This window comes from Rhizophagus irregularis, chromosome 28, assembly GCF_026210795.1.
Source record: "Rhizophagus irregularis chromosome 28, complete sequence".
Classification (NCBI taxonomy): domain Eukaryota; kingdom Fungi; phylum Glomeromycota; class Glomeromycetes; order Glomerales; family Glomeraceae; genus Rhizophagus; species Rhizophagus irregularis.
Genome location: NC_089456.1, coordinates 3,235,269 through 3,253,637, shown reverse-complemented (window position 1 = coordinate 3,253,637; position 18,369 = coordinate 3,235,269). Strand labels below are relative to the sequence as shown.

The 18,369-nt window shown below is 28.9% G+C and overlaps 6 protein-coding genes across 6 annotated transcripts; all 6 read left to right on the top strand.

The window, feature by feature from the left end:
• Window positions 1-7,467: 7,467 nt before the first annotated feature.
• OCT59_019334 (uncharacterized protein) lies at window positions 7,468-9,126 on the top strand (the record flags this gene model as incomplete). The annotated part of the gene is made up of 3 exons (XM_066135963.1): window positions 7,468-8,016; window positions 8,094-8,280; window positions 8,867-9,126. 3 exons carry the CDS (start codon window positions 7,468-7,470, stop codon window positions 9,124-9,126), a joined length of 996 nt encoding a protein of 331 aa, XP_066005203.1.
• A 1,173-nt stretch (window positions 9,127-10,299) lies between these two features.
• On the top strand, window positions 10,300-11,355 carry OCT59_019333 (uncharacterized protein; the record flags this gene model as incomplete). The annotated part of the gene is made up of 2 exons (XM_066135962.1): window positions 10,300-10,843; window positions 10,910-11,355. The coding sequence occupies 2 exons, from the start codon at window positions 10,300-10,302 to the stop codon at window positions 11,353-11,355; spliced, it is 990 nt and encodes a 329-aa protein (XP_066005202.1).
• A 1,539-nt stretch (window positions 11,356-12,894) lies between these two features.
• Window positions 12,895-13,550, top strand: OCT59_019332 (uncharacterized protein; the record flags this gene model as incomplete). The annotated part of the gene is made up of 2 exons (XM_066135961.1): window positions 12,895-12,967; window positions 13,030-13,550. 2 exons carry the CDS (start codon window positions 12,895-12,897, stop codon window positions 13,548-13,550), a joined length of 594 nt encoding a protein of 197 aa, XP_066005201.1.
• A 1,570-nt stretch (window positions 13,551-15,120) lies between these two features.
• Window positions 15,121-15,574, top strand: OCT59_019331 (uncharacterized protein; the record flags this gene model as incomplete). Its single annotated transcript, XM_066135959.1, has 2 exons — window positions 15,121-15,349; window positions 15,429-15,574. The coding sequence occupies 2 exons, from the start codon at window positions 15,121-15,123 to the stop codon at window positions 15,572-15,574; spliced, it is 375 nt and encodes a 124-aa protein (XP_066005200.1).
• Window positions 15,575-16,227: 653 nt separating this feature from the next.
• OCT59_019330 (uncharacterized protein) lies at window positions 16,228-16,831 on the top strand (the record flags this gene model as incomplete). Its single annotated transcript, XM_066135958.1, has 3 exons — window positions 16,228-16,247; window positions 16,312-16,482; window positions 16,567-16,831. 3 exons carry the CDS (start codon window positions 16,228-16,230, stop codon window positions 16,829-16,831), a joined length of 456 nt encoding a protein of 151 aa, XP_066005199.1.
• A 42-nt stretch (window positions 16,832-16,873) lies between these two features.
• On the top strand, window positions 16,874-17,774 carry OCT59_019329 (uncharacterized protein; the record flags this gene model as incomplete). Its single annotated transcript, XM_066135957.1, has 2 exons — window positions 16,874-17,041; window positions 17,460-17,774. 2 exons carry the CDS (start codon window positions 16,874-16,876, stop codon window positions 17,772-17,774), a joined length of 483 nt encoding a protein of 160 aa, XP_066005198.1.
• Window positions 17,775-18,369: the final 595 nt, after the last annotated feature.

Below are 18,369 nucleotides of genomic sequence, written 5' to 3'. Positions count from 1 at the left end.
CTTTTATTATTAATAATAAATAGAAATATTTTTTTTAGTAGTAATTATATTTTATTAAAAAAAAGAAAGTTTTTTTTGCAGACATTCCGCAAATCCGCAAATATTCTGCAAATCCTCAAAGTACCGCAATTCAATTGCGGAATATTTGAGGTACTTTGCGATATTTGCGGATTTGCGGAATATTTGCGGGATTGCGGATAATTGCGGATTTGCGGATTTGCGGATTTTTAGATTTAAAAATCCGCAATGTTCCGCAATACCGTAAATCGCAATTATTCCGCAATTACATATTTGCGGCACCATCCTTACACATAATGCTTATACGATAATTATTTTTATAATACTATTCGTGACTGATCTGTGTTCTGAGAAAAAATTGGACGGACAAAAAAAAATATCATAAAATAATATTATAAAGATATTGTAAAAAATATATATATATTTATACAAATATTTTATAAATAACGTATTTACAAAAGTATTGTATTAGTATTATATTAGTATTGTATTAGTATTGCAATTCGCATAAAATAATAATTTTTTTTCATTATTTTTTTTATCATGTTGTTTTTATGTTGTTTAAGCATTTTATTTTGACACCGTTTTTTAAATTATCTTTATTTTTATTGTTTTAATATTGTTATTATATCATACTATTATATAACTATATTGTAAAAATATTTTAAAAAAATTAGAGGTTTCAGCAAAGTAACTTTAGCTAGATATGTAACGAATAAAATCTTTTATAAAGCTTTTTGATTTCCACAGGTGCGAATTATTTTCACAAAAAGGAGAGGACGAGTTTATCAAAGCCTGGAAGAACTTTGAGAAACCAAAAAAATGGTCTCGTTTGCCAAATCCAATTAGCCCTATAAAAAGTATTATACTTAAAATATATTTAAAATATATTTAAAATATACTTAATTTAAAAATTGCAAAATACTTAAAATATATTTTTAATATATCTAAAATATACTTAAAATTATCTTAAAACATATGTCTAATATATTTAATTTTTGCCCATATACTTAAAATATATTTAAATTATATTTAAATTAAAATTTAAGTATATTATAAAACTATTATAAGTATATTTTTTATGTATTTAAAATATACTTAAAATATATTATAAAATATATTATAAGTATATTTTAAGTATGTAAAAAATATATCTATAATATACTTAAATTTTGATTTAAAGTATATTTTAAGTATTTTGGCAAAAATTAAATATATTAGAAATATATTTTAAGATAATTTTAAATACATTTTAAGTATATTATAAGTATTTCGCAATTTTTAAATTAAATATATTTTAAGTATAATTTAAATATATTTTAAAAAGTTTTTAATTATATTTTAAATATAAATACTTTTTATAGGGTAGTCACAATGCTAGTTTCATGATGTCTGACTATCTTAGGCTCGCTATGATAATGCCTTTTATACTTAATAGTTTTTTAGAATCATCAAGCTTAAAGAAAAATGAATCCAGAAGCATTCTGCGACGAATTTAAAAATCACGCATTAACATAGCGAAAAATGTAATAATTGCTTGTTGGGTATATGTAGCAAAAACAATGAGGATAGTTTTTGAAAGCAAGTTTACATTAGATTTGTATGACGAATTACAAAAATGCCTTGAAGAAGAAATGAAAATTCTTCCAAAGGTACAATTATTCATAATTCTTATATAATTTTTTATTTTTTATTTATTAATATATAAAATATTATTTAATAATGTGGCTTTAAGTTTTCCCTGAATTTGCTAACTTACCAAATCTGCATATTAATATCCACTTGCTGGTGCATGCAAGGACTTATGGTACTCTTATAAACTAAAGATGCTGCCCAAAACTTAGTAGTTTCCGAAACTGTCAAAACCGAAACTTGGTAAAACTATTTCTGAAATTTTCTTATTTTTCAAAACTGGTAAAACTGGTAAAACTAATTTGAAACTGGTAAAACTAATCTGAAACTGGTAAAACTAATCTGAAACTGGTAAAATTAATCCAAAATTTATAATGCCAAAATTATTACTGAAAGTTCAAAATTTGGCCGAAATTATTGATATAATCCTGGCCATTTTTAGAACGTAATTCTGGCCAAGAAAATGATCAACATTAAAATTTCCTTTTTTGGAATTTTGTGTAACTATTGTATAACTAATTTTCCCAATTTTACTGGGAAACATAATTTCCTTTTTAGGAAATTGGTATAATGTCACGTGATAAAATGTCATAATTTCGGCCAAATTTTAATTTTGGCCAAAATTAGTGAGTTTCGGGCTAGTTATGGGAGTTTTGGAATAGTTTCGGATTTAGTTTCGGTCTCAGTTCCAGTTTCGGAAACTGAAAAATAGTTTCGGGCAGCATCTTTATTATAAACACTCAAGTTGGTATCAAAGAAATGGTGTATCGGATCTTTAAAGCAATGGTACCACGAACAAATTGCAAGAATGTCGAGCTAGACTTGTTAAAGCGGTATACTACGCTCTTTGCAATTCGTCATTTAGTAGATGGAGGCGCAGATCAAAGATTATCACAATCTTGTAGAGGTTTCGCTACTATGTCCTCAAATTTTAAAAATTTATTGACTAATTGATATATTACTAAAGACAAGGTATCAAATGAACAAGAACTGGAAGGAAATGAAGAAGGGTTGTATTACAATTTTATAATAATAATATTTCCGCAATTATTAACGTATTTTTATTTTATATAGCGATTTCATCTCCAGTGGATTTTATTACAAATATTATCTTAAAGAGAAGCTTATCCCGTCAGGATCGCAAAAATATCATGAAAAATTTGCCAAATTTCAAATTTGAGCTGCTTCTTTCATTTATAGACATTGGATAAAAGTCAGCTCTTATATATTCTCAAATGAGCTGGTATGAATTGGCGACATACACTATAGAAGAAAGCGATGGCGTCTTTTTCAAAGTACATCTTCATATTGGTGACATCGTAACAATACACAAGGAAGACAGCGGTGAATGTTATGCGATTATAAAAGGGATCTTCAAATACAAAGGTAATGATGATAAATATTATGCCTTTATTACTATTGATTGGTTTGACAATATTAACAAAATTCACAACGTATTGAAATGTCCTCTTTTTCGCATTTAGATAAGCCAAGACATTCGCTGGAGAAGAATCTTCCCGATATCAATAATTGACCACGTACAGAAAGTTCACTTTGTCTATGATACAAAAATTGATTTGTGGATAAAAAATAATTCTTATTTTACAGCTATATAGCTTTATTATGCAGTACAATATCTCATGATTCTTTTTGGTATATTTATTTATGATAACGTGATTTATTAAATAAATAAAGATAACGATATCATTACGATATCGTTTGATATCGTATTCATGAATTTATTAGGCACGTGACTTTGCAATTTTTATCCAATCAAATCATTGTTTGTTAAACATGTTAAACATTCACACGATTATGTTTACGTCTACATCTCTCTATTCAATTTTTTTTTAATACCGAAAAACATTTTGACAGTTTTTATTATCAACAGTATATTTTATTCAAAAAAATATATTCATATTAACAATTACAGTCAGACCACTGTATATGCGTGTCTATTTTTATTCCAGCGTATGACAGGTACATATTCTGCTCTCGCTAGGTTATAAACTATCTTTGATATTTATATAACGCGTCAAAAATAATTACGCGTTCAGTTTTAATAGTTTTTACCTTTTTATAATAATTTTTTTTCATATTAATACCCAAAGAAAAAGAATAAAGGGAAAGAAAAAAAAAGAAAAAAACCATTGTGAAAAAATGAAAAAGAGAAAACAAAGGAACGAAAAGAAAGAGAGATTATCCTGAAATTTTTTCACAAAAGGTACTACTGTACTTGGGGGATCATTCGAAGGTTTTTTTTGGCCGCTGATGAAATGCACCATTTTTAAGACCTCTGTATGGTAGGCCGTATCATGGAGGCAGGGTATGCACATAGCGAAAGTGCCGTGCTCCTATGTAATACTTGGGATCTTGTGGTATCAGAAGGTAGTGGTGATGTATCATTGGTCATAGGCAGTTGGGTGCTAATAGCTGACGACCTAAGGAACACTCTAATGAGGTAGGTTCCGCCGGATGAGCTCAACCCACTTATTGCATTTTTTGATTCTTAAGGTTGAAAATCTTGGTGACCCAAGTATTCTAAGACCAATTTTTATTTAAAAAAAAACTTCATTTGATTTCTATAAATGCAGTACTTTAATTTATGCATCTTTTTTAGGATTAACAACCAGCATTTGCAATGACTTTAATAAATCTTAAGAACTATCATTAAATTAGGTTGGTTTGTATCTTCAACTCCTGTATTTTCTCATGAACAACTATATGTTGCATGTTCAAGAATAACATCAAGAAAAAATTGAAATAATTAAATTTTTACTTTATTTCAAGTTTAGGTTTTAACCATTAACTGCTAATGTAGTTAACAGGTGAATCCTAGTAGTATTTAATATTTGTGACAAAATTTGATAATGTTGTGCATAACTACTTCATTATGTTATAACGATATCATCACGTTGGTTTATGTTAACCATCCGGGAAGAGAGAGATGTGTCTAATTTACCAGGTACGATCGTATCTTTAATTTCGCAAAAACTTGCACCATAATCCGTGTACTTATTAATTTAACAATTGTCACAAAGTTTCGATACAATATTAGTGTCATAATAGTTAACCATCTGGAGAGAAAATTTACCAGGTACTTATTTTTAATTTCACAAAAACTTGCGTTGTATGTAATACAGACTCTTGTCAATTCAGTATTTGGTATAATATTAGTGTCTTATATTAACCGTCAGAGAGAGAAGTAATTTACCAGGTGCGTCGTAATCAGGAAACTTACATCAATTTAACATTTATAATATTATTGTCATACCGATATTGTCGCATTGTTTTATGTTACTAGAGAGGGATACACCTACATAATTTACCAAGTACGATTAAACTTCGCAATACTTATCAATTCAACAATTGTGAATCAATAATGACAGAACGTGACTACTTCAAGCTGTAATAGTAACAATAATATTGATACATTGTTTTTATTTTTCATTTTGACCATCATAATTGCATATTAATAATATATACGGCATTATCAATTAATAAAAATTATTGAATGTACTATGGTGGCTGTCACCTATAAACCACACTAATATTAAGTGACTTCAAATTTTTATAAATTGTAAATTGAATAGTAAAAAGAAAAAACTAAACCGATAAAATGATATAGCAACATGTACTGAACATTTCTATCGGATTATTTTATAGAATTTAATAAGAATTTTAATTAATATTATGGGTTAAAGTTGGATAATTTTAATAAGTAGCAATAATAAAAATATAAAATTTCGGACTAGTTTTCATGTAATTTTTATGGATTTTACAAAAATTCCATGGAAATCCATAAGAATTCCATGTAATATGGCAAAAAAAAAAATTTTGCTGCTCACGCGGCAATTAATATTTTGACAAAGTACTTTAAAACATAAGTTACACAATATAAATAAATAAATTTCAAAATTTCAGACTATTGTTGTTTATAGGTGACAGCCACCATAGTACCTACGGTTCACAATTTTTTCATGACCCAAAATTCTTGTCAAATATCATCTTGATACTGTGTAAATGTCGTCCTGATATCTTAATAATATTTTTAAATGAAATAATATTTTTAAATGATATCGTAACAGTACGGTTTGATAATTATATCGATACATTTTTAACATCATCGTAATATCTTCATGATAATATCACGATTTTTAAATGATATCGTAACAGTACGGTTTGATAACATCACGATTTTTAAATGATATCGTAACAGTACAGTTTGATAACATTACGATTTTTAAATGATATCGTAACAGTACAGTTTGATAACATCATGATTTTTAAATAATATCGTAACAGTACGGTTTGATAATTATATCGATACATTTTCAATATCATCGTAACATCTTCACAACGACATCACGATTTTTTTGAAGATATTGTGACGATATAGTTATGATAGTCTTAACGATACCTTTTCAACATCTTTGTGATATCAAATTACGAAATCAATATGATATCATTCTGATATCAAAATGTTACCGATTTTAATATCACGAAGATGTTGGAAAGGTATCATTAATACTATCATAACTATATTGTCATGATATCTTCAAAAAAAAATCATGATGTCATCGTAAAGATGTTGAAAATGTATTATTAAAATATTGTGGCAAATTTGAAGATTTCAGCAAAAGGGATTAGAAGCGATCCACAAACATGGCATCTTCCACAATGACATTTAGGAGGAAAACATCTTAATTAATGATGACAGTGACGTCTATCTGATTGATTTTGGTATGGCAAGTCGGGAGGACACAAAAAAGAAGAGAAAGCTTTTCAAGGAGGAACAGCTCAAATACTCTAACTTGCTAAATAGATATAATACGTAAGATTTATTATTTCGCAAATTCCTATTTCTTGCAATCTTGCGAAGCGCCTGCGAAGCGTCATAATGGCTAATAGCTAATTTCTTATAATTAATAATCATATATTTTACAGACATTTCGTAAAAAAGGAGGGGCGAATTTTCAAGTCATGTAAATGTCAAGTAGTTAGTTAGACTGTAGGATTAGCCATAGCATAGACGTCATGTATTACAGGCGGAATTCCAAACTAGTGCTCCTAACAGATCAGATCAGATCAGATTTTATTTAGATTCAATCTGATCTGAAATTAATTAAATCTGATCTGATCTGATTTGATCTGAATCAGATCAGTTTAAATTTAATCTGAATCAGATCAGATTTAATCAGATTCAAATCTGATCTGATCTGATTTGAATCTGATTTGAATCTGAATAAATGGTATAAATTCTAAAGCTATAATTTGTAAATATGTAATTCGGCCAGAATTATGCACTTAACTCCGGCAGGAATTATGGGATTTCCTAAAAAGGAAATTTGGGTTACACAAAATTCCAATTTGGTTTCTATAAAAATCGATTTTTGTGAAATGGCTATCGCAGGACCCCGGACAATTATATTTGATCTGGTATGTATGTAATGGGGTAAATTTTAAAAAATTTTTTTGAAAGGTGGTATGTAAAAAACGGGTTTTTTAAAAAAATGTGGGGGGTAAAATGGGGTAACTAAAAAAATAGTGGTATGATTTTTTATGGGTAAAATTTTGTGATTTTTTAGGTGGTATATTATAAAAAGGGGTAAATTCCGTGATACCATTATTATATATGGTAAATCATTTACTGCAATAGTCCTAAATTTACAATTTACCGTTACTACAATATGTAAAAAAATTCAATTATTGTCACATTGATAAAGTTAATAAAGTGGAGAAAAAAAAATTAAAGATTTGACCTCTTGACGTGATAACATATTTGTTTTACATAAAAAAATTATTTTGTTAATAAAAATGAAACATACAGAAGCGACACTCTCAAAACATCCAAAAGTTAGAAAAATTATTGATCCAAAAACTGTAATATGTATATGTGGTAAAAAAGTTCGCCTTGATAGAAACTATGATCCAGATCTTCTTGACCGTCATGTTAAAAAGAAAATATGTAAAAGTAATGATGGAAACGCTCAAATTACACAATTTTTTTCAACCCAAGATTCAGAAACTTCAAATACTAAAAGAAAACTTTGTGTCGGATTAAATGATGAAAAAGTTAAATTATATTTACGTCGCATCGGTTTTGTAACCACATTTGGTGGTGCTCCTCCTCCAGAAATTGTAGCACGAGAATTGTTTGGTGATAAAATCAAATCATCGTTTCACTGGAACGATTTGAATAAAAAAGAAAATGATCAACTTTTAGATACTTTACGATCACAAGCAAAGTGGATAAATGATAGCACAACTTTTTGTGTTAGAAGTACTGAATGTTCAACATATGTTGATGGAATTGGCGAAGTTTGTAAGCAATGTCTTAATTTGAAAAAATTAAAGGTTTTTCTGGTAATTAAATTTTTTATTTTTATAAATTATTCTTTATAATATATATTTATTTATAAATGGTAAATTATATTAAATAGAACGCAATTGATAAACCAATTCCTAAAGAAAAAAACCAAAAATACACTCCTTTAATTCTTTATAAAAATTCTCCATTTTATCAATATTGTAAAAATGCAAATGTCATGGAATTGTTAGGATACTTTAATGATCCAGAAGATTGTACTCCAAAATTTTGGAATCAATTAGCAAGAATGGGACGAGCTGGTGCCTTTAAAGATAAACAAATTTTTTCTGGATTATGTGAAATTTTTGTGGAAATGACAAATCGTATTAATGAAGGAAAAGGGCTCCAAAATATTAGATATCCCGAACAATTTTCTAATTTTTTAACTATTTTAGCAAGTAGCAGTCCACAAACATATGCTATTTTTCAAAAAAATCTTGCAGGAAGAACAATTAGAAATATCCGGTAAATAATTTTTATCGTATATCAATACTTTTTATACTGTATATTTTAATTTTAATTTTAATTCTATTTAATTAATTTTTAGTGTACAACGTGCTCAATCAGATTTAGCAATTGATGATCCATCGATATGCTTTGAAAATATGGCTAAATTTAGAAAGTTTTTAAATAGCATTAATTATGATGGGCCAATCGCTGCATCAACAGATAACACAAAACTTGAAGAAAAATTACGTTATTCTGCAAGTTTGGGTGCAATTCTTGGGTCTACATTTCCGTTATAAGAAACTTTAATATCTTCTTATGGTGAAATTGATACTATTGTAAAAAAGATTCAAACAAATAATGCAATAGCTAAATATGTTCGTGTATATATTTTACAAGTGCCAGTTCCTAAAGTACCACCATTTGTACTCGGAATTATTCCAAATAATAGTGAAAATGTATCTGATGTATATGAAATTCATAATCAAGTTTTAGAACTTGCTGCACATTTTAAAATTCATATATTATCAATTGGAGCCGATGGCGCATCGATAGAAATTAAAGCTCAAAAGAATATTATGCAAACTAATACCCAAACGAAACTTGAATTTAATGATGAATTATATAGTATGTATATAATTAATTTACTTCAGCATTAAATCTTTTAGTCTTTATTATTAATGACTTTTTTATTTAGATATCAAATTACATTGTCCTGTAATTCCAAACATTGGTCCTATTGTTTGTATTTCAGATCCAAAGCATGCGAAAAAAAATGGACGAAATAGTATTTTTAGTGGCGCTCGAATGCTGACTTTTGGAGATAGTTTCCTAGGTTTTGGTCATGTATTAGGATTGTCTAAATCACCGAATTCTGCTCTGTATCATGCAGATGTTTTAAATGTTGATAAACAAGATGATGGAGCCGCGTATCGGCTTTTTTCTTACGAATTTTTATATGAAGTAACTCAAACTTTAAATTCTGATTCTAAAAACAAAGGATTATTAGTTTATTTGTTTATTATTGGTAAATTAAAATTTGATTTATTGTGTTTAATTTATTATTATAAAGTTAATTTACTAATATATTATTTTATTACTTTTAAAAGGAGAATTAATTGATTCATATCTCAATCGAGATATTTCTAACCATGAAAGAATCAAAATGGTTATGATGAGCAGTTTTTTTTTAAGAATATGGAAACAATTTATTCAAAATGCATCAGATAAATATGAAGAGATTTTTGCAAATGATCGTAATTTTTTAGCTCATCAAACTTATGAAATATTGTCTTTTCTTGTTGATTCAATGGTATTATAATTTCAATTTTTTTATAATTAATTTTATCAAATTAGATAAATAGTAATAGTGCTGGTTTTATTATTACAGATTTTACTTATCATAGCACATCAGGAATACTATAATTCAATGCCATTATTACCTTGGATGCATGGAAGTGAGGCATGCGAGCATTTTTTTGGAATGGCGCGGCAACACTTACCCGATTTTACATATGCAGATTTAATTTATCTAATTCCTAAAATTCGCCATGTTACAAATGCCTATTATAATTCTACAATTGTCAATCCAAATTCAGAATATAAAACTTCTCGAGTTGGTTGGTTTATTTAATAATTTTCAGCATTTTATTATTATAATCAATCTCTAATTTAATTTATAAAAAAATTTAATAGGTTATATTTGTGATTATTTTGAAGGAAATGTTGACAATTTAAATTCAAGTTTAAAAATTTGGCCTACAGATGACGAAATTAGAGTTCTTATTAATGATGCATATAGAGAAGCAAATGCTTTGGCGAAATGTGTTTCTATGGTAGTTACATTATTACCATCATCTCCAATTGATCTCCTAACAAGTGAAATAACGCCAATTGAAGAAAATTTAACAAAAGAATTTCGAGATGGAGAAGAAATTTTAGCAGAAGTTGCTGAAATGATGGAAAATGTTGCAAGCTTAAATTTACGAAATGATACAGATGAGGATTTGATAGATGCTCGTGAACAGATAACAAATTTATCTAATAATACATATTTACAACAAATTTATGATGACAACAATCCTGATATATTAGATAATAATGGCAATGTAATTTTTGATCTACTACATCAACGCCGAAAATATCACAAAGCTTATACTTCAAAAAAAATGATCCGGTCACAGTTTCAGGAAAGAGACTATAATTCGTCAGAAATTAATCCATCTATTGCTAGCAAAATAGTTGCGCAAGTTACTAATAATAATAATAATACAAGATTACCAAAAGCACGATTAGAACGATGGGATATTAGAAAAAGATTTGAAAATGTCAATGAAATGTTAAAAAATTCGCGAGAATTACAATTGCCAAATTACAGTAAGTATTAACTGATTTATTAATTTTTACTAATAATTATTAAATATTTAATTAAATATTTTATAGTTTTAGATTATGTTCCTTCGATCTGTACGGCAAATATTTCTTCAATTTATCCTGTACAAAAGGGAGGATTTGCATTAACATTAATTAATAAGGAAATATGTCTTGTACAAATACTTGCAATTTATTATCGTACATCAACTGGAAATAATCATTCATATACTGAAGAACCTATAAATGAAGTTAATCTAATTACATATGTATCCACTAAAGTATTCAGAAATTTACAGAATAATTTGTTTTATTCAAAGTGTGAAGAAGGATACGAATATTTTTGTCATTTAACATCTAAACGAATACTTTATTATTTGGGATATCAAGTAGAAAAATCATGTACAGATATGTATTCATTACAATCTAACGCATACCAGATTTATCAAACACTTTCTAATGATAGTATTTTATCTTGTATTTTACGTTGTCTTAATCAAAAAGGAAAAAATAAATAAAATAATTTTTACTAATCTGGTACTAATCTGGTATGTAAAATTTGGGTAAATTTCGAATTTTTTAAATGTAGTATATATAAAAGTGGGTATAAAATCCAAAAATTTTTGGGGTAAATTTTTCCAAATTTTATCATTTTTTTTCCCCCCACATCTCATATAATTGTCCGGGGTCCTGCTATCGCCAAAAAAAGGAAATGATCAACATATCCGTTTTGGCTGGAGTGTAAAATTATGAATTAATTCCAGCCGGCATTATGAATTCAGCTGAAATTATTAGTAAAATCAAATCTAAGATCTGAATCAAATCTGTCAGATTCAATCTGATCAGATTCAGATTTTAAATAAGCCTAATCTGAATCTGATCTGATCTGATCTGATTTGATCTGAAGCTAATCTGATTTGTTCAGATCAAATTTTTTTTGATCTACATCCGAACTGCAGATTAAATTTATCTGATCTGATTTGAATCTGACAGATCAGATTCAGATCAAATCTGATCAGATCAGATTTTTTTCAGAGCACTATCCCAAACATTTGTATTTATTTTTCGCATGTAATAATAAAATTTTTCTTGGCAAATTTCAGCGAATTCAGTTCGCCCAAAAACACATATTTTTTTATTTTGAATGCTTATATACAGTGTATCAGTTATACATATAGATCATGTCATCCGAGCTTGAATCATTGAAACAGCGTATCACTGAACTTGAGACTAATAATGCCAAGCTTGAAGCTGAGAAAGCTGAGATTGAGATCAAAAATGCTGAACTTCTAAAGCAGGTTATAAAGAAAGATGCTAAGCATGATGCTGAAAATGTAAAACTTGGGGCTACAATCGAGAAGTTGAAATATGAGAATGCTGAACTTAAAGATCGTATCACAAAAGTGAAACAGAACCAGTTACAAAATGACTCAGCCAAAGGCACTCAGGATAAAAGAAATATTACCCCTAACAATAACTTATCTAACTTCAATTTGGGTGCGGTCCATCATGAAAAATTGTTAAAGGAGAAAGAGATGGATAATTTCTTGCTTGAGGTTCATAAGATAATTGTTAGTAATGAAATAAAGTAACACAATAAGGAAAAGAAACTTAGCAAAGCAGAGCAAGCATCTCTTAACCAAGATCAAGAATCTGACACTGGGTGCTCCACTTCTGAAAAGATACTGGAGGTATCAAATCCCGTGACTGAAATTTTCTGGCCAAAATAGCCATAGAAAGAAAGATGTAGAAAACATCGTACAAATGATAGCTGATGGTATTAAGAAAGATACCCAATTGAGTAATAAAGCCACTCCTTGTGATGTGATTTAAATTGAGAGTCTTAACCAAAATTCATCTACAGATTCGTTGCTTTCTCTAGCTCAATTATTTGATAAAGCGGATGATGCTAAATATGGCGCAATTCGTACTAATCAGAAAGAGATTTTGCGCTGATATTATTATAAAAAGGAATTTTTAACCCAGGTTAGTGTGATTGTACAAGATGGAAAAGGCAAAATAGGCGAAAAAAAGGCAAAGGGATAATCTATGATAAAATGTTAGAACACCTATTCATGTTGCAAAAGCAACGATCTGAAGAGACAGGATTGCGTCTTCCAGAAATCTCCCGTAAAAACTTACAAAGGAAAACTCAGAAAGCTGTAAAGATATATATGATATTTGAAAGGTAGGCGTAAAGAATATTAAGTATATTACGACATATAGTGTGAACTCTATCTCTGAGTTGACTAATGATAAAGTTCAAGATATCATAGATAATTTTTCCGAGCATTATGATAATGATAACACTGATGTGTCAAGTCACATGACTGAGATTTTAGCCGGGGGCCCTGGCCAAAATTCAGTTGAGGTAAGCGAATTAATCGCACCTATTCCTGTTACACATGGCTCTAATTCTTTAGGTAATTCATCATTTACACTTCAAATCACTCCATCTGAGGCAGAGAATAATGTCGATTATGATGATGTGTATTTTAATGATTCCATGCCTTCGTCAATAGAGAAAGAAACGAATAAAGTTAAGATAAATGATGATAGTGACTGTGTCATGACAATGATTCTGAAGAAGAGATGCCAGACGATTCGGATGATGATGGATATAATAGTTACGGTGGATATAATGAATATGGTGAATGTGATAGAGGTTATTATTATCATAACAGAAGATACGAAAGAAAAAGCTCACCAATGATGAGTTCTATTATCTCTCCAGTAACCGTCTAGAAGAATTATTGGGCGAATTAATTACTCGCATTGACTGAATTATGCGAATTCGTATATTTCTTTTTTTTCGAATTATGTGAATGACTTAATTAGATATAATGCACAGTAAAACGTCATCCGCAATAATTACGTCACTGGCTCATGTGAATCTGCAGAATATGCTAGACGCAGTAATACGTCACTGACATCCGCAATCGTCATTTTTGCTAAAGGTGCTAAGATAGAGGATCTATTAATAAACCAATATTTTTGTTGCTATGATGAACTTTCCCCAAAGTTTTGGTATGTTCTATATCGCTTATTACGCAGTTCTGAATTACTAATAAAAAAACCGCATCCCTGATTTACATTTTGCAGATTATAAGACAGGGCATCATTAAAAAGAAAATCAAAATGGAAATAGAGCGATGATTTACAGATTTAAACAGTATATTTTTATTATCCTACTGACATTAGCACATTCAAATTACGTGTATGGCTAATAACAAATTAATCCGTTTTTGAATAGGAATTAGTGGTACATATTCCAACATGTGTGACTCATTATCTACTGTTTTTACAGATCTCGATCTATGATGAACAAATATTTCGATTTTTATTCTTTTTTTCGTGATTACAATTGAAATAAGAGTGGGACTGTGAACTCAAACAAAGATGCACCACATGCGATCTTCTGTTTCGCAAGAGATCTTAAAATAAATGGAAAATTTGCCATAAGGCGCTTTGCATGAGACAGCATTGCTCCATTAGTATCACATTAAGTTGTCATAAAACCATAAATTCTTCAGATTTACTTTTAAGCAGTATTATTAAATGCGCCTCAAATTATGAAAAAAAAATTATTATGACAAATACATATAATGAAGCAACGTAATTTTTTATTTGATCTATTTAGCGAAGCGCCTTTGGCAAATCAGGTTAAATTCTCATTTTCACACGTTGTAGGCATACAGTATAAAATAGAGCTTTTTTTCAGCGTATTTACGTAAGAGAATTGCATATTAAAAAATAAATCGTTAATATCTAAAAAAATTTGATCCACCAATAAAATCTCTTAATAAAATTACTACATATCAATTTACCTAATCATGTCCAATCTGTCATTACTCAACTCTTCAGAAGTCATGCCTTATTTGACTTAACCGCTATTTTTTTGTTATTTCGGCGATATTCATAGAGATCATTACCATGTGGATGTTTCTCAAACAAAAAATTTCTGATGAAATCTTTGCACGTGATGCAGAAGTTAAAACGTTTATTAATGTGGAGATGTGAAAATCACCAAAATTAAGAATGAAATTAATACTAAAATCGTGGATGATCTCTTCTTACGTGATGGAAGTATTACTGCAGAAATTGAAAAGAAATGAATAAAACCTTGGCGTGGAAGTTAGCACCAAAATCGCCAATAAAATTTCCGCACGCCTTTCCAAAATTAATTCTGAACTTAATAGTAAACTTACCGCGGAAGCCGAAAAAAACAAGGCACGTGATGATGACTTCACTAAGGAGGCGCAGAAAATTTTTTAAACATAACTATGAAAGTTAATGATATCGAAGAAGCCTGCTGTAATGAATTTGGCAGAATTAATGTTGTTATCAAAAATCTCCAAAACGAAATAAATCAACATTACACAGTAGTTCAAAGATCCAATTTTGACCAACAAAGTGTGTCCAATGAATTTGAAGCTAATTTGACCAATAGATCTGAAACTAATTTGGGAGGCTCTTCAAATATTTTGTCTTCAAGCTCATCCGATTCTTCTGGTAAGATAAAAACAAAATAATTATTGATAATCAATGCTTTATATATTAGGGGGTTTGACTAACATTTTTTTGGTTGCAGGCTCAAGCCAAAGATTCGTGAATATCATTTCTGTAATCCGGGAACAGTTTACGGGAGTCTTTGATAGGGTTAAGGGTGTGAATAATTATTCTTTAGATCAGATGTGTGCTGTTGTATTGTTTGATATTCTTAGACTTAGGATGTGAGTAATTGGGAAAGATACAATAAAGGGTTTTATTGTGGGGAAAATATAAAAAGTGAAAACTTAGAAAAGATAGGTGCTTAGATAGATAATACTCATTTACATCGTTACTGAGTAGCGGGAAAAGAACTGTCACTATATGGGTTAGAGCTCAGCAAATTCCTCCCTTGAAACAACCTGCTACTCCATTATCATTTTTTACATTTTTTACTTCTCCGGCCGGACCTTTTCTCTTTGCAAAATATAATAAAGATTTACATTTGATCCAAAATGATCGTCTCATTTGCGCAGTAACATTTTTGGACTTTTCCAGTGTAATCTAAAAAAAATGTCACGAAAAATCACATGACTTTTTTGTTACAACTATCACACTCCACTGCATTTCTATTTTCTATAAGTATCTGAGGGACTTTGTTTTTTTCGAGTAGGTAAAAACTTATTCGTCACATCTTATTCATCATAAGTGCATCACACTTAATTTCAGTCAAGTTGCGTAATGCTGGCCATTTCGTAACATTTTTTCAGATTACGCTAGAGAAGTCCATTTTTGTGGCTTTGCTATCACCTGTTGATAGATGTACTATATAATTACTATACTCATTAAAATTTTTTCTCCCTGCTTTTTTTTTCAATGCGTCTTCCAACTTTTCTTTCACGATGGGGTGTTTACTTAAATCGTAAGTACCTTGCTATGTCATTTTCTGACATATGTTACTTATATTATTTATTCATTTGTAAAAGGTTCGTCAAGATATTACAAACAGCAAAGTTATCAAAGTTATCCAAACAGTCAAAGTCATCTGAATCATCAAAGTTATCCAAACAGTCAAAGTCATCTGAACCATCAAAGTTATCCATGCCCTCCTCGTTCAATCCTTTAGACACAAGAACATTGAGAGAAATTTTAGGTACGTGTCATAGAGAATCTTAGAATAGATCAGTTACTGATTCTTATATACTCATATGCTTTGTTCTTATTCATATAAATTATGTTAGATCATACACCGCCGCAGAATTTGCAAGACGAAGTGGCAAAATATGTCCTTCGCAAAAATTGGAATATTTATGTGAGTTTACGAGACAAGTGAATGAAGTAGTAGCTAATTCCAAGCCTTATTTCACGATGCACACTGATGAGCCAAATTATGTCGATACAGATGTTTTTCTTAGACATCATAAGGAAATGATGGAAAGTTTAGGTCAAAAACAACATCTTATTAATGCGCATTCGCTTGAATCCGCTCTTTATAGACTGAAGTGAATATTTCATTACTCTTCTAATTCTCCAAATGTTCTTTTTAAAATGGCTGCTGGTTTTGTAGAGAGCATTATTAAAAATCACCCATTTATAGATGGAAATAAGAGAGCCGCTCATCTTGCTGTTGGTATGTTTTTATCACTCAATGATTATTTTCTAAATATGGATGAAGCTTCAGTTATTGAAATTACACAAGGCGTAGCAACAGGCGACGTTAATATAGATAAGCTGGAACTTTGTTCTTTACTACAGTCAGAACTTGATATACCAATTCAGGATAAACTGATTTTGACTCATACTGACTTTTTTTTTCAAACCAAATTCACATATAATTAATTTTACTACTAGTATATACTGAATTTATTATAAATTTCATAATATAACTATACTGATGTTAATCTGTAAACCAGTTATATATGATAAATTTATAACGAATTTTTTTCTATATATCAATCATCATTATAAAAAAAGATTTTTTTATTCTATATACTCACCAAAGAGAGTAAAATAACATATGTAAGTTAAGTTAAATATCCCATAATTACAAGACAATTTTTTTACCCCTTTTATTAACTCTTCTATTATTGTTATGTCTACAAATAAGCACGTAATTTTATTTGTAGCTTAAAAGCAAGAGCTTTGCCAAAAGAAAATTGATAATCTGTCTATTTCAAATATTGAACTTACTCGTCAATATAATGTTAAACCTAATACGGTTAGTGATATTTTAAAAAGGAAATCTGAATACCTATTTATTTCAAGTTCAGAACTAAAAAGGAAAAGATTTAAACAACCAATGTATAAAGAAATAGATGACGCTGTTGGAATTTGGATGTCTCAGTTTTTAGCTGCAAACCAAATATTAAGAGGTGATATTTTACAAAAAAAAGCTAAGCAGTTTGCAGATAGATTTGAGTTTGCTGAATTTATAGCTTTTGCAGGTTAACTGTCAAATTTTTAAAAAAAAAATAACGTTTAATCATATATTAAGTCGGGAGAAGCAGCTAGTGATCCTTTATTAGAAGAAATTGATAAATATAGACGAAAATTACAGAAAAATTATCTAAATATGCATTGGAAGATATATACAACTGTGATAAACCAGGTATTATAAATTTGTCATTATTTATGATTATTTGTAATTTATTTATATTTATCTGTGATTGTTTATTTTATCAGCATTATTTTGGCAATTAGAACCATCAAAAACTCTTGCACAAGGACCTGTAACAGAAACTAAAAAATCAAAAAATTGAGTAACTATTTTGCTAACATGCAATGCTATGAGTGAAGATAAACTTAAACCGATATTCATTCACAAATACAAAAATTCTTATCCATTGCATGGTATATCAGTTGAAGATTTTGTACAATATTATTAGAATAAAACTGCATGGATGCAACAATCAATTTGGCTTGATTATTTGAAAAAATTAAATAAGTTAATATGTCTTCGTCATAAAAAATCCTGTTATTGGTTGATAATGCTCCAATACATGGTAAACAATATGAATTGCCTTCTTTTAGTAATATTGAAATTT